Genomic DNA, 17386 nt, shown 5'->3' with positions numbered 1-17386 from the left:
GGGAAAATAAAATCTATATTAAATCAGTATTTGGTGCATCCACTCTTTGTCTTTAAAACAGCATCAATTCTTCTAGATATACATGCACACAGATTTTTTTTTCTTTTAAGGAACTCAACAGATCAACATGGCTATTGTAGCCATCTGGGAGAACTACAGAGCTTCTTTGGATTCTCATTTTCCTCTGTCTGTATGTAATCCCAGACAGACTCAAAGATGTTGAGATCAGGGCTTTGTGGTGACCAACCCATCTTCATCAGTACTTTACAACATTGGCTGTATGTTTGGGGGTCATTGTCCTGCTGCAAAATTAATTTGGGACTCATCAGACACTTTAGGGATGCATTATGGACACGTATCTGACTGCACTTTTCAGCACTGTGGAGACCAATAATTCTGACCACATTCCCCAATCCATGTGCAAAATTACAGCCCAAAACCTGCAAGAAAATCATCTTTATATTGCTCTGTTCCTTTGGGAAACAATCTGCTTTAAGTTACAGAAACATTTCTTAAATTGGGACATCAGCCCAAAGCACCCTCTGGCATTTTTCTAAGCGTGGGTCTTTTCCTTGATACATAGGCTATTGCTTGGCATTGTTTCCATAGAAGGGATGTGGCTCTTTGACCACAAGTAATTCTGAGAAGACTTCTCCAGACTGTAGATGAGTGTATTTGGGTTCCACAAGTCTGTTCCTCAGGATACCTTCCAGTTGTAAATGGAAGTCAGTATGATAAGTCTTTCATCTGCCACACTAGGTTTGCTTGACTGACCACTGACTCCCTTTCAATTCTCTTTTTCGCAATATTAATACAAGACAATCCTGTGTCTCATTACCATGTTCAGTCTTGCCATTGTGTAAGATTTTTTACATAGAATTTTCTTCAGTGATATCTTTACCCAGATTTGTTAGGGCTCATTTACATTATCAGCCTTGGGCACTGCAAGAACAGGGCAATTTCCAAGTCAAAAACAAATAAAACATGGTTTAAAATGGTATTAAACCCAAAACCAAAAATTTATTATTTTACAGTTTACAAATTCTTCAATGTGATGGCTGCATTCTTTTTCATTTTTAGGCTTTCTTACTTCCTGACTTAGACAATTGCCCCCAGAAAATGCATCCCCATTGGCAGATATCCCATTGTCTCTTATTCTGGGGATAACGCAAACATTTTGGATTTCTCCTTCCTTCCTCTGCAACAATGGTCTCGGTTAAAGGGGCAAATCTCCCCAGTGGGGACACACTTTCCCCACTCTATGAAAAAAAAGTTTTCCTAGATATACACTTTAACCAGTTCCCGACTGGCGCACGCCGATGTACTTCTGCAGAATGGCACGGCTGGGCAAATGGGCGTACCTGTATGTCCCTTTGAATTTTCTGCCATTGCGTGCGCGCCCGCTGGGTGCTCCGTGAGTAGGATCTCTGGTTCCGCGGACTCGATATCTGCAGGGATACGCGTGATCGTCTCACGGAGAGGAAGAACGGGGAGATGCTAATGTAAACCAGCATCTCCCTGTTCTGCCTGCCACAGTGTCACTGATCTCTGCTCCCTGTTGTCGGGAGCTATGATCAATGATGTGTCACAGCTAGCCCATCCCCCCTACAGTTAGAACACATCTCTAGGACACACTTAACCCCTACAGCGCCACCTAGTGTTAACCCCTTCACTGCCAGTCACATTTACACAGTAATCCATGCAATTTTAATTGCACTGATTGCTGTATAAATGTGAATGGTCCCAAAATTGTCCGACATGTCCACCATAAAGTCCATAAGTCGCCCTTTTTGCTTTTTCTAGTGTCCACCATAATGTCGCAGTCACAATAAAAATCGCTGATCGCCACCATTACTATTAAAAAAACAAATATATTAATAAAAATGTCATAAAACTATCCCATGTTTTGTAGACTCTATAACTTTTGCGCAAACCAATCAATAAACGCGTATTGAGATTTTTATTTTTACCAAAATATGTGTAAAAAAATGTTTTTTATATATTTTTGGGGGATATTTATTATAGCAAAAAGCAAAAAATAATGTTTTTTTTTTCAAAATTGACACTATTTTTTTGTTTATAGTGCAAAAAATAAAAACCGCAGAGGTGATCAAATATCACCAACAGAAAGCTCTATTTGTGAGGGGAAAAAACGCCAATTTAGTTTGGGCGACATGTCGCATGACTGTGCAATTGTCAGTTAAAGCGACACAGTGCCGAATCGCAAAAAGCGCTTTGGTCTTTGGCCAGCAAAATAGTCCGGGGCTTAAGTGGTTAATGATTTGTTTTTTTTAACCTACGTGTTCTCTTGTTGATCATTTAGCACCTGTTTGGTACAAAATAATTATGCATGCTTTGGACTATAAGCCCTGGTTCACACTGCTGCGACTTGTCATGCATCAAAGTCACATGACAAGTCGCACCCCATTAATGGCAGTGGAATCATTCTAATCGGTCACTCCGACGTAGAAACAGGTTCCTGCACTACTTTAAGGCGACTTGACACAACTTAAAGCAGTTGTATGCAAGCCATGGTGAAGTGGTACAAGGATGTCGGCTTCAACGGTTATGGATTCCTTCTATTTATTATAAATGTGTATTAACTTGTGTCTATTCCTATAGTTAGCTAGTCTATGAAAGCTCTGATAAAGTTTATGGTGATAGTAAAACAACAATGCTAGCTATAAAATAAACACACTGCTTATATAAGCAAGGATCTAATTTATTATAAAGAAAGTAGAAACGCTAACATAAAACACTAACAGAATATTACAGAGCATATAAAACAAAAGAACATATATAATAATGTAAGGTCATCCTAGAGATGCTATCTTGACTGAGCTCACTGGAAAAGAGGAAATAACTCTAGCTGGCCACTACTTTTAAAGCTCACTCAGACACCACCCACACAAACACCCTGTAAAGCCCTCTGTCCAATCAAAAATCCATAAGAGGCAGTCCTTCTTAATGAATAGGAAGTATATTCTTCTTCTGCCCATCCTCCAGGAAGCATGCTGTAGTCTCCACTAGGGGCAGCATTCGTTCGTGAATCACCGCTATTTGACCCAGGTCATTCTTCAGTAACAGCTGGCCTTTGATGTTGGTGTAACCTCCCCAGGAGGTCTTATCTGGTGTTCCTCTACCCCCATACCTCACATCAAGAGGCCTATACGGGAACATGCTGTTAGGATATTAATTCCCATTTATGACTTCTTGTTTCAAACACCCTGCTGGGTAAACTTGCTGTACTGGCATTCTAAGAGGCAATTTCCAACATGGGCCAAATGGCTTTATCAACCAGGCGGTACAACTCCAGAAATAAAAGACATTAAGCCATGTTGCCTTCCAACAGAACTTTTTACTTTCCTTTACTGCTTCTGTGTCAAGAACGTGAAGTGGAACAAGGGGCAGATGGATTCCAAGAAGTAAATGCAACATGAATCATCTGCCTTTACTTAAGATGGCCACTGCCAGAAATGCTCTGGTCTTTTTTTCTCAGACAAAAGCATGGATATATGGATGGTTGTATGAGTTTGATTTGAATATTAAAAATGTATTAAATAGTATTTTGGTTTGTGGCACTAATATTGTCTATAAAAGGATCAGTGACTGGTTTACTTTAAAAGTAAGATTTATTTTTTGTAAATTAGTTAAGTTATCCTCATGTGTCTTCTCAGGTACCAGGGCACCTAATGGATGTGAATGTGCTCATGTCAGTCCAGTTACTAATAGAGCAAGTGTCGGTAGAAAAGAATACCCCCCTGCTACAGCAGATGTACCAGTATCTTCTTTTTGACTTCCGTATCTGGAATCGTGGAGATTTTCCCTTTCGAATTGGTGAGTTTCAAATATGGTCACATATTAAGGTCCAATATCATGCAATGACCTTTCGTTTACAGTACAGTCCAGTTTCGTTTGGGATAGAATGGGAATGAATTAAAAATGTATTTTGGGTTTTTAGTTGTCTGACACCATTGGCGAGACCTCACTTCCTGTCCTTATGATGCTGTACAAGAAATGGCAGAGGCTGTGTCACTGGAACTTGTAACAATACAACCATTGTCCGAAGTTCTAAACACCCCTCTCAACTCTGCTAAATCTGTATTTTGTTCCCATTTAATAATTGAGTTGCCTAAAAAGAACTTTAGATGTTTTACCACAGCCAATAATGTAACACCAAAAATTTCAGAAAAACCAAATAGCTAGCATCTTTATAATTATTCATGCAAATTGTAATTTGAATAGATCATCCGTTTTGAACAATGTCTTTTCTTTCTTTGTAGGGCACATACAGTACTTGTCCACCATTATAAAAGACAGCAGAAAACTCTTCCGCAAAAAGTACGGTGTTCAGTTTCTCCTTGACACAATCAGGATATACTACAGGTAGGAATAAAATAGTTGTATTATTGTCATGTGGGACAACGGTAATTCGAAATTCCCTCCACTAAAGAAACTGTTCAACACAGCATTTCTTCTTAAGGGGAAAAGTATACTCAAAGATATTTTGGCTATGCTTCTTCTATGGATCACAGGAGTGCAGTTAATTCTGCAATTCTGTAACACGTTGATGTCACCAGACATTTGGCTTCAACCTGTCGTCGGCTGATGTCACTCAGCCAGTCCAGGCTCAGGAAAGATCCTGACTTTAGTAGTATCTGATTGTTCTTCTTAACCTGACCCCTCTTTCCTGTAAAAAGTACCATAAATCTTTGCTTAAGCATTTACTTAACGCAGCTAGAGCATGTATCCCAGCCTTGTAGAAACAACAATCTCTCCTCCTACTTTTGCCCAATGGTTTGCCAGATTGAATCACATAGAAAGCATGGAGCATCTGACCTCTGCTTTCCGGGACACATTGGAAGAACGTAAGAGCAGATGGTTTTACTGGGATCAGTTTAGTTTCTCTTATGAATATTCTCAATACTTATGAACCATCTTATTTATGCCTATCTTGAACTGAATGGTGTGTGGCCATCCTCTCCATTTGCCCCCTCCCCCCTTTTTTTCCCCTTTTTTTTTCTCTTCCCACTACTTTTTCCTTTCCTTCCTATCCCCCATTCATCCCTCTCCTCTCTTTCATAATCTTTTTTTTAAGCTTAAAAATTGATGCACATTGTCACTGTGCCGTTCATTATATTCAGTCATTGTTAGATTCCATCTTGACAGATGTTTTGTAATCTTTATTGAATTCACATGACTGCCCTTTTCCAGTCCAATTTGCAGGTACTGTTGAACTGTGGTTGTTTCGTTAAGTGTTATTACCCTGTTGACTGTATTGTTTCTTGGCACACTAGCCACTTGATGTTTACTTTTGATTGTCGTCATTTGTGCATCTTTGAATAAAAAAATAAAGAACTGAATGATCAGTGGTAAATTAATTCTGCTATATAAATGTGTGTTTCCTAGGTGTGAATTCCCATTGTTAATTGAGTCACCTATTGTTTCTGTCTGTTGGCTAATTATATCTAACTCTTGGAGGTTCTTATGGTGGGATTGGCCTTGCATCAGCTTTAGCTCATTATCTAACCATTGTGTGATGTTTTGGGTAAATATTTGATTTTATTGTTAATGTGGTGACTGACCTACTTTTTCTGTTAAATAAACAGTCATTCTTTTGGGTTCTAACTCAACATCAATGTCTGTGTACAATGTTTGGGGTAAAAAGGCTGGTATTAGCTCTCAGTCTGGTGGAAGGGTTTGCTTGGCGGAAGCACCTAAGCGGGGCCCCGGGCGGTAAAATCACAAGGGGTGTGATCTCCAGATGATGTCACTGTATGGCCACGCCCCATGCCTATATAAGAAATGGCAGACAGCGGGAGCCAACACAACAGTAGGAGACAGCGTCAGGAGAAGAACCGGAGGAAGAAACAGAGGAAGAAGACTTCAGCGCAGTGAGAAGAACCGGAGGAAGACTTCTGCTCACAATACGAACTGGAGGGAGAAGAGCTCACTGGAGAAAGAAGACATGTTGGAGCTTTGATGGGACATATTTAATAAAGGACTTTGTCAAAAACCTGTGTACTGTTTTTTTGTTTTTGACACTTTTTTTGTGTGAATGAGTTGGGGTACAGTGTACCTCAACTCATTCACATGGGAGGGTAGGGATCTGGGGGGCCCCCAAGCTTCCAGATTCCTATAAGCTCCCTGCCCACAACATGGGAACAAGGTGCTTTGGGGTGGGGGAGTGCAGAGCCCCCCTTGCCCCAAAGCACCCACCCCCCCATGTTGAGGGTATGTGGTCTGGGTGGGAGGTGGGCGCTCCCCCTTTCCTGACCTGCCAGGCTGCATGCTCGGATAAGGGTCTGGCCTGGATTTTGGGGGGACCCAACACCTTTATGTTTTTGCGTGGAGGGTTCCACTTACAATCCATACCAGAACGAAGGGTCTGGTATGGTCTTGTGAGGGACATGACGCAGTTGAATCAGTTAAGACGATCCGACTTTTATGCGGCTTCAATTAATGGGCTGAAATTGTGCCCGATTCAGACCAAAGTAGTGCAGGAACCTTTTTCAAAGTAGTACCAACCAACTTGTGTAGGACCAGTTATGATGGCTCTCATAGGAAATCATTGATTTATACACGTCATGCAACATGATCTCCCAAAGTTAGAGCCCCAGTGTGAACGGGACCTAATGCACCATTCAGTCCATTGTGTAATTTTTTTTTCTATATTTAAGTACACATATGTAATGGTGAACAAGTATCCTTGGATTTGGTTCTCCTCATTTATCTGGTGGACTAAATTTTAAAGTGCAGATTGAATCTTTATGTAGTACCAGCTGCCTGAGGTAATTTTAAGTGGAAATGTGTGGTTTAATACACATATATTATATTATTCAATTTTTAGCATGAAAATGTTAGTATAGAGCCATGCAAAAATTTATACTATACAGGGTTTTACAAAAGCACAAAGATCTCAGCACCATGATAAACAGCATATGTTTGAAGCTAACAGCTAACCAAAGTATTTTAAGATATGGTAGAATGAATATATTGTGCTATAAATACCAACGTAATAGTGAAATAAAATAAAGCAATATATAACAAACTTACTAATACCAGATACTAGATCGCAGAAAGGTGTAGCCCCTGGATATCTTCAGAATTTCAAGGTTAAACCCACTTCATCAAGTCCATATCCCACCTACAGAAGCTTGTGCTTAAAGGGTATGCATCCTATTGTATATATTAAACATTTTAACTGGAGGCATACTGAGTGGAACAAGCCAAAGCAAGAACAAATATATTCTCTAAAAAGTATAGTAACATGATGGGCACAGAAAAATATATAATTTCTTAAACTATACTAGTCATCTCTATATTTAAAAACAATATTGCAGACCATTAGACAGACTGGGAGTTTGGCTTATCCTGTGTGTATCCTGTGGGTGTTTTGAGAATGACACATTATAAATTTTCACAAAGTCTGCTTCCTCCGTTTTTATGATGGTAATTTGCATATACTCCAGAATGTTTGAAGAGTGATCAGATGAATTGCAACTAATTGCAAAGTCCCTCTTTGCCATGAAAATTAACTTAATCCCAAAAAAAAAATTCCACTGCATTTCAGCCCTGCCACAAAAGGACCAGCTGATATCATGTCAGTGATTTTCTTGTTAACACAAGGCTGGAAATCACTCTGTAATGCTGATTGAGTTAGAATAACAGACTGAAAACTTTAAAGGAGGGTAGTGCTTAAAATCATTGTTCTTTCTCTTTTAACCACGATTACCTGCAAGGAAACATGTGCAATCATCATTGCTGTTTACAAAAAGGGATTTACGGACAAGGATATTACCGCTACTAAGACTGCACCTAAATCAACCATTTATCGGATCATAAATAGCTTCAAGAAGAGACGTTCAATTGTTGTGAAGTAGACATCGGGGTACCCAAGAAAGGCCAGCAAGAGCCAGGATCATTGATTCAGCTGCAGGATCGGTGCACCACCAGTGCAGAGCTTGCTCAGGAATGACAGCAGGCAGGTATGAGTGCATCTGCACGCACAGTGAGGCGAAGAATTTTGGAGGATGACCTGGTGTCAAGAAGGGCAGCAGAGAAGCCACTTCTCGCCAGGAAAACTTTGGGGAAAAAAATGATTGTGATAGACTCACCCAGGACAGAGGTTTTTGGAGGGGACTGTGTGCTAGCCTCTTGCATACCGACTATGGGCACTGGCATTTGAGGGAGCTACAATCATTTAGGAAGATACTCTGTTAAGTAATGCAAAAGGACATTATTAAGGAGGCCACGATGGTCTCTGCCAGCCTGGACTCATGGACAGATATATATGAAAGGAATGCAGATTAATGAGATCTGGAAAGCCTGAGTCTTTCACCCAATAGTTTATTATGTTTGTTAACACACCTTTGTCTCCTAGCAAACTATTGAAGCATGTGTTTATACTGATGTGTATTGTAAGTTGTGAGTGAGGAGACGGCAAGTCTACCATGAAAGGTCATATCTCTGAGTCACTTATTCTGGTTAAATTATTCGATAACTAGCTCATGTTAATTGGGTTTTTGGTTACAGTTTGTATTGTCGGCCTGCTGTATATATTTGTGTGTCATCTCAAATAAATCAGACCATGTTCAGCAACCAAACGAGTATTGTTTTGTGGTTGTTAGCAGTTGGAATATCTGATAGCTATATTCAGGCTGGGAGGAAGCGGTATATGATGAAAGCACTCAAGCGGCGTGTGGGATGTTTTGTCATACTGATATTCTGAAAAAGGTACAGGGATTGGACTGCTGAGGACTGGGGTAAAGTCATTTTCTCTGATGAATACCCTTTCCGATTGTTTGGGGCATCCGGAAAAAACCTTGTCCAGAGAAGAAAAGGTGAGCGTTACCATCAGTCCTGTGTCGTGCCGACAGTAAAGCATCCTGAGACCATTCATGTGTGGGGTCGCTTCTCAGCCAAGAGAGTTGGCTCAATTACAATTTTGCCTAAGAACTCAGCCATGAATAAAGAATGGATACAAAAACATCCACCACAAACATAAAAGAACAGTTTGGTGACAAACAATGTCGTTTTCAGCATTATAAAGCACCTTGCCATAAGCAAAATTGATAACTAAGAGCCTTGGGGAACAAAATATCTACATTTTGGGTCCATAGTGACTGAAAGTATTAAGACCAGAGATAGCCAGACAGCTAAGTATTTGCCTCTCTGACAGCACATGTAATACCCATTGAAAAATATGACCAGTGATTTCTCATAAAAGCCAACTTCATTACAAAGCAAGGGGCAAGAAAAAATGAAAATATTTACACATCAAACAAAAAGGGTATACACGAAGGGCTGAGTTACTAAAGACAAATTGACTGTTCATTTTGCAAGGAAATTTTACCCTTAAGCATGGTATACACCACAATTTTTTTTTTTCGTTCAACCTGCTGGCTCGGAGCTGTTATACTAACGATCCGAAGTTAGTGCAGCGTTCTCCCCTGCTGTTCTATTGTGTTCTGACAGGGAGGCGACTTTGGCCGAGAGCACTGATTGGAAGCTGGTCAGCTGTTGGTTTTTCAGCATGTTGGTTTTCCAAACAGCCAGTCGGCTCGGCTGCCACACAGGCCGCATGTTGGATGTTTTTTATTGTCGCCCAACATTTGGCCCATGTGTATTAGGCTTTAACCTAGTGAATAGGGTAAAGCTCTACTCACTTCCATCGTCCAATCATGACCACGTGAAAGTAATGTGTTTTTTTTTCCTTTTTATATGATTGGCCATTCTTTGCAAAGTAAATTTTTAACCATGATCTTTAAGCTTTGCTCATATTTGCTGGTTGAACGAAAAAAAAATGATCCAAATTCCCCCATCCACAATTTGAGGTGGATGGGAGATTGCTATTGTGTTCTAACAATGGGGAGAGTTCCCTGCCTTCAGAACACACTCATCATTATTGCCAGCTAAAACCCAACAGGCTGCTTGTACAGAAGTTGATCAGTAGATCAACTTTTGTGCAACCACCCTGCCCATACATGGTTCGAAATTCAGCCAGAAAATGTCCTTGCAAAGTGAACAACCAATTTGCTTTTAGTAAATCAGCCCCTATGACTTAAAGCCTAAATCGCATACATAAAACTAGCATGATGTGTTTCTTGTGTAGAGTAAATTTGTGAAATCATGCCTTTTACATTGTGCTCCGTTTATCACACAGTAAAGGGTGGTCAGTTAGCACCAAATTGGAGTGGCGAGGTTGGATCTGCAGGGCATGTTGCAGGTGAAGATACCTGAAAAACTGTTGTCTAGGCAAAGCAAATTCCCCTTGTATGTAGATTAGAGAAAAAATTTAATATATTTTGGCTGTATAGTTGAGATACAGAACGGATACCCACAGCCACCCAGATCTAAAACCCCTCCAATTTATGTAGCTCAGTGTACATGAGATTGTGCCATAGTGTTTCTTGCAGGAAATCCAACAGTCCCAAGCTATGCATAACTACAGATCAGAGCCTTTTCAAAAAAAACACAACAGACCCTGAAGCTGAGATAGATGGAAACATTGCTGTATAATTCGAAGCCCCAAAAAGCAACAGGTTGTGAGTCGGATCAGAATAGTTGAGAAGCCCATATCCCCCTAGATGCTGGAGCTGGGAGGCCAGAAAATATCTGGGATTGGGTACGGCTAATCCACCTTGATCCTTGCTATACTGCAACGTGGATAGTAGTTGTATTCTAGCTAGCAACAGGTAGCTCAATCTTTGCTTGACACATACGCTGTCGCAAAGTCCACATTTATGAAGCAGTCATAAAGCTGTTGTCGTTTCTTACTCATGAAGAGTTCTTCAGTTCTTTTGAATATGTATATGTTGATTTTGAATGTTGAATAAGTATCACAGAATTCATAAATCCTCATTGCCTGGATTAATAAATGTTTTGATTCTCCACAGACTGGTCAAACCTGCAGGCTTTGTAACTTTTAATATTTTCTTTATCTAAAACCTCCAGCAAAGAAACTTCATTGGCATCAGAAGATCTAATAACCATTAGAACATCTCTGTTTGGACTCATTAAATATTTTCTGAGCAAAGGTGGAACTCAGGAGGAGATTCAAAGTATTATTGGTTACATAGCAGCCACTAGTGATGAACAACAGGTAAGACCATGTTTCATAATTCTAGTTTGGAGAAGTTTTATATTCTGAAAATGTTACACAAAAGACAGTTATTGGTTTTATTTTATTTTAGCTGAATGGCATCTTGGAGATTATCTACCACCTCCTAATGACCACTCCCATGATAGATCAACTTTTTCTGATTTTGTTTGAACCAGGAAGCGCTGATATGCTTTATGCTTTGCTGTTGAATCAAAGATACTCTGATCGACTTAAAGAACTTGTGTTCAAGGTATGCTTTCTATTTGTTACTGAAAAGTGCATGTTTACATGAAGGAATACAATATTTTGGCTTAATGAATAAAAATAATTAAAAGTCAGCAGCTATAATCCGTTACCTGCTGACTTTTAATATAAGGACACTTGCCTTTTCTTTTTTTTTTTTAACAATCTTTTTATTAAAAGTTTCACAAATTAACATTCCACAGATACATGTACATGCACAGTGGAACAAACATAAAAAAAGAGTACATATCTCTTACAGTAACGTGAATGTATGAATTATAAAAAAGAAAGCAGTAATACCTTTTCCTATAGCAATGTTTTACCTTAATGGGCGGGTCGATAAACGATCATATAATTTCAACATATGGATGAGACAATGGCAGAATTTCAAACAATTCACAACAAAGCTAGCAGATAGATTCAAAAAACAGTGTAATGACGTTTTCTAAATTTGTCCCATAATGCCCATTTTCGAAGAAAGGATTTTAATCTATCTTCCTGATACGCTACCGTTCTTTCATATTCAAATGAGTGGTCAACTAGGGTCACAACTTCTGAAACCAAAGGAGATGCATTTGATTTCCATTTTCTTGTAATGCTTAGCCGAGCAGCGAATAGTACATGTGTCACTAATGTGCGCTCTGGGATGGGGTAAATATCCAGATCCACCCCTAGGAGAGCTTGTTCTACTCTAAGGGGATTTAAAATTCCTGTCAGTTTAGCTATCATCTTACTTATTTCTCCCCAGAAGCTTCGTAAGGATATGCAGAACCAAAATATATGTGCCAGGTTTCCTACCTGGCCGCATCCTCTCCAGCACGTGGTCGAACCCTCTCCTGCATATTTCGCTATTATGTAAGGAGTCCTGTACCATCTAAATCGTAACTTATGTGCGCCTTCCCTAAAATTGGAGCAACGGGTGGAGTTGTAACTGCCTTTAATAGCTCTTACCCATTGGTCCGGGGATATAGTGATATGTAATTCCTCTTCCCATTTGGCCAGCTGATTATACACATCAAAATGCAGTTAACCGTGTAAGAGATTGTATATAGCCGTAATACCTTTTTTTTGTGCGGATGCAGGTTGCCACAGCTCCCAAATACACTCCGGGAGGCTAAAGTACTGTGTATGTTCTTTAGGAATCATGCTAGTCAGTCTGGCGAAAGTCAGATATTCAGTTTTAGGAATGCCCTGAGTAGCCATCAAATGTCCAAATGACCGTATGCCACCCTGCGTAAAAAGTTGGTGCAGAAAACGAAGTTCATAGTTTGCCCAATGTGTGACTTGTAAGTCAGGGGTAAGGAAGGACATGGCCGAAAGGGGAATAGGGAGATGTTTAAGGTCGATATTGGATGGTTGGTGTTTACGTAAATAAGCCCAGGCCTGCAGTGTCGCATTTATGATGGGGTGGTGTCTATGTGCTCTAGGGTCACCTATCAGTGAGGCATATAAGAGCCCTGGGAGATCCTTCTGTTGAGTTTGTTCTAGTTCACATATATGCCACCGTTTCTGTTCAGGTGCATGGAACCAGACTCTAAGTTGGTCCAAAATAGCCGCCATATGATAGTCTCTTAGCTCCGGAACTCCCATTCCTCCCACCTGTCTGTGCTTGACTAGAATTTTGAAGCTACATCGGGCAGGCTTCCCTTCCCATAGATATCTACTTAGTTGGCGTTGTAATGTTGTATAAAAAGAAACTGGCAGCACAATTGGAAGTGTTCTGAAAAGATACAAGAGTTTTGGTAGTAAAAACATCTTATACGCGGCTAACCTGCCGGACCAGGAAAGGTAAAACTTTTTAAATCTAGACAATTCCCCCTCAAAGCTTGACGGGATAGATGCAAAGTTGCATCTATAAAGTTGAGACAGGGAGCTGGTTAGTCTTATACCTAAGTATTGGATGGATGCAGATGCCCACGTGTAAGGTAGAGAGAGCATAATTCGGTTCTGCATATCCGAAGGAATATTAATACCCAATATGCTGGACTTAGTGGCATTAATCTTGTAATAAGAAATCTCATTAAAATTCTCCAAGACTTCGTACACCTCTTTCAGGGATTCCTCCGGGTCAGCAAGAGACAGAATCACATCGTCTGCGTATAGAGTGATAGGGTGCCTTGTCAAACCAGAGCTAATACCTCTTATATTCAGATGAGTCCTAATCCTCTCCGCCAATGGCTCCATCACCAGGGCAAAGATCAGGGGTGACAAAGGGCACCCCTGTCTTGTGCCATTGGTAATAGAGAACTGTTCAGAAAAAAGGCCTTCTGTGAATACATGTGCTGACGGTTTAGAGTACAGTGCAGAAATGGCAGAGAGGACCGGGCCCGAAAAGCCAAACCTCGACAGAACCGCTGAGAGGTACCCCCAATGGACCCTGTCGAATGCTTTTTCGGCGTCCAGCGAGAGGAAGACCGCTGCCCCCCCCCCCCACCGGAGACACTTGCCTTTTCAATCAACATCCAGTCCAGGTACCGGCACCTTACGTAAAGGAAACTGGCTATGTAGCTTTGGGCTTCACAGCCGGCTGCGCATGTGTAAGCTGCGCTGCACTTTATGAATAGTCCTGCAGTCTTCCGGGACCTGTGACGAGAGGGGGTAAGAAGTACTTCTGCTTGGATTGCCAAGGTAATCCAAGCAGAAATGGGAGCAGTTACCTCTCAAAACCAGGTACCCGCTCCCCCCAGTCTCCCAGAAACTTCCAATAATTAAAAAGGAGGGGGAGGAAAGGATGCAAAGAAGTGAAACGTTCCCTTTTGGGCGATGTTCTGCTGTAAGATTTTACTGGATAGAATAGTGAATTCTTAGAGGCTTTCTCTCTCCTTTTTTTTTTGCTGTCTCTGACCCTATTGAGGAGATTTGTTACTTATTTTGAGATGTGCATGGAGAATCTCCTGAATACAAATATAGTGATGACAGTGGATGCTGCAGTGACTGCAGGAGAAAGTACTTCTACTAGGACCTCAAAGTGTGCCAATGCTGAAACAGGCCCTGAAGATGCATGACATTGATACATGAACCTCTCTGCACCTCACTATTACATTTTTGCTCTGCTTATATTTGCTCTTAAATCATTCCTGAAAAGTGTTGGGGACTGGCAGAATCATAAACCTTCTAGGTCCAGTCAGCCTGATCTTGGTTTAGAGTCCCAGTAGGCTGGCACAAATTAAACACTTGATTCAAGTCAGTAGATAATTAGCATCTCCTAATATTTTTGTGTCTGTGTATACACTATATATATCTCAGCAATCTCTTTCAACCTATGGTGTGATTTATTCAAACATTTTATCTGTGCAGATATTAGAACAGATGCTGAACTGCAATAAGGTGTATGAGAAAAGCAAACAACGAATTCGGCTGAGAGAAGTAGGATATTCAGGGCTAGGATTGCTACTTAATGAAGCCCATGTCTCTACATTACTGATAAAAGGACTTCTTAATCAGATCCTTAGGGCAGGTAAGTTTTTTTGCTTTACTTTTATGTGTCTTTTTTAATTACTACATCCTAAGGGCTTGCAGTTTACAACTTGCCAGTGTACATCAGATACATCATAAAATGCACTCATTTTGAAAGGCCCATTCATTCACTTCCCTAGAAAATGCAGGCTAATGCAACAGAAATTCAGCATACATTCACAACAGAAATAAAGAACATAATTTTCGACAAAACGTTTCTTAATAGTACATTAGGGTACACAATGTGGTAATTCAAAGGCATAGGGCTATGCTTCTGCCTTCAAGAGATTGGACGCTAGCAAAGCAGAGAGTCTAGTATAACTCCTGCTACTTGCGTCATCTTCAAGTTTTTCCTTTTTTTATTTTTTTTATTTTTTTTTGCTAATGTCCTAGAACAAATGTCTTCTCTCCACTGTGAGAAGCAAATTAATTCTTGCTTTTTTTTTTCTGCTATTTTATCAAGATACATTTTTCGTCCAGAAAGATTCATAGTTGCTGCAGAGCCTTTGGGGCTCATTTTGCAGTTATCTGGATTGGTTGATCCACAGCATAACCTTGGAGGCTATACCCAAATCCCACCATGAGTAATAAGTGGGGCAGGTCTGTAATGTCTCTTCCAGAGCACCGGAATCTGCTGAAGGCTCTCTCCTAGACACTTGGTGTAATGTTGGTGTTAGGGCTTTACAGGGCCAAGGTCATGATCCATCTGTCTAGTTGAACTCTGTTTCTAAAGACTCCTTAAGGGAAGTATGCCCACTGGGAGGGTGAAATCATATCCCCGTTAACTTCTTATCTCACCAATCTACTTGGAGACTGCAAGGGCCCTAAGTACCCCTGCTGTGCTAAGGCCACCAGCCTGGATACTCTTAAAGAATCCTCAGCCTGTTAAAACCTATCCCATAACCTCACTTTTACAATCTGGTGGTGATTGGCCTAATCCTGAAAAAAATCTCTCTTTCCAAGCATTTTGCCCAACAATATCCTAATGAGGTTCCCTAAATGGTTGGCCATCCATTCAGGAGCTACAAGCTAGAATTTTATTCTCTTCCTCCACTCCGCTTTATGTTTCGAACCTGCCAATGTCTTTATAAAGAACAGAGGAACCTTTACACTGCACACAGCTCCTGTCTCCAGTATTCATTGTTCAGCAAAAGGAGAGTTTCCAAGGTTTTTACTCAAACCTTTGTACAGTCCCCAAAGGGAAAGGGGGTATTTACTCCATTTGGACCTAAAGGTTGGCTAAAACCAACTTACCACTCGTAGTACCTAGTTCTTCTCCTAGATACTGCTCTTTCTACGGTCTTCCTCCTATCGGGCAAAGTCCAAACTCTCTGCTCCCAAGTTCAGACACTAGAGTCCAGGTGATAACAAACACTCTGTTTTTGCATGAATGTTCTGGGCTTAATGGTAGCCTTTTTCAAAGCAGTTCCATATGGCAAATTCCATTTCAGACCATTGCAGCTCAAGATTCTGGCTGTGTGGGACAAAATGACCAGTCTCTGGATCATCACATACACCCAACATCTAAAACCACACTTTCTCTGGCTGGTTGACTCCCAAGTCCTGCCCTGGAGTCTGTTAATCCTTCCTACCGCTGGTCCGGAAGGTTCTTATGATAAGGTTCTTATGATAAATGCCAGTCTTTTGGACATGGGAGTCCTGGACACCTTTTTGATGCATAGAACTTGGTTGTTCGAGGAAGCTTGTTTCCCGATCACCAAACTAGAATTTAGAGTGATTTGGTTATTCTTTCAACACTGGACCTCAAGGTCGTATAACCAGGAATATGTTGAAGAGTGCCTTGGCAGTGACTTGCATCCACCACCAGAGGGGAACCAGAAGTCCCACAGCTCAAAGAGAAAGTGTCTTTCCTTGATCATCTGGATATTCTATCCCAAGCACTGTTTTACCATCCTGCTTCTTAATTACTGGCTTTAATGGTCTGGCTGTTGAAGCCCAAGCCCTGAGGGATAGGGACCCATCTTCTAGCCACGTAAGTACTCCATTGGATGACTTCTGTCTTTTCCTCAAGTCTGGACTGGAGCAACATCTGGCTTTGAGTACCATCAACAGTCAAATTTCAGCCCATGTGAGTCTCTATTAAATGCTGCTGGTATTTCAATGCCTAGTGAAATTCTACAGGGGATTGGCACATTGTATCCCTCAACTTTCATTCGTTACTTTATGAGATCTCAAATAAGTGCACCTCCAGTGGCTCAAGGTCTCTCACCAGAACATGTGCATTTATTTCTTTTTTGGAAAAGGTGAACTTGGCCTTTAATCTAATTTTGCTTCTAGCTTTGTATTTTTTTAGTTCAAATAGGATATTAATACAGGTGCTTGTTTAGGAGAGGGGATTGTAAATTAGTAAGTGCAGTACCATGGAGTGTGTTTACAGAGACAAGGTTGTCTTGAGACCTAATGCCTTTTTTTCTCCACACTGTGGTTCTTCCTTCCACCTTAACCACTTCAATACCCGTCCATAGTAAAATTACGTCCTCTAGTTTGTGAGGGGATATCTGAATGATGCCAATAGCTACAGGCATTATTCAGATATCAATCTTTCCGGCCGGTGATTCTGTG

At 40.7% G+C, this 17386-nt stretch overlaps 1 protein-coding gene across 1 annotated transcript in view; it reads left to right on the top strand.

Annotated features, from left to right (window-relative positions):
- LOC143924327 (neurobeachin-like protein 1) overlaps positions 1–17386 on the top strand; it is a 305361-nt gene that overhangs the window by 198110 nt on the left and 89865 nt on the right. Inside the window, exons 22-26 of the mRNA XM_077448578.1 lie at positions 3678–3837; positions 4284–4386; positions 10957–11104; positions 11196–11354; positions 14645–14804. Coding sequence (XP_077304704.1) covers positions 3678–3837; positions 4284–4386; positions 10957–11104; positions 11196–11354; positions 14645–14804 — 730 coding nt within the window. The remainder of the gene's footprint in view (positions 1–3677; positions 3838–4283; positions 4387–10956; positions 11105–11195; positions 11355–14644; positions 14805–17386) is intronic.

Source organism: Lithobates pipiens, unplaced genomic scaffold (genome assembly GCF_037356315.1).
Source record: "Lithobates pipiens isolate NorthernLeopardFrog02 unplaced genomic scaffold, aLitPip1_a1.2 Scaffold_22, whole genome shotgun sequence".
Classification (NCBI taxonomy): Eukaryota; Metazoa; Chordata; class Amphibia; order Anura; family Ranidae; genus Lithobates; species Lithobates pipiens.
Note: the sequence above shows the minus strand (reverse complement) of the source record. Positions and strands in the feature narration are given on the sequence as shown.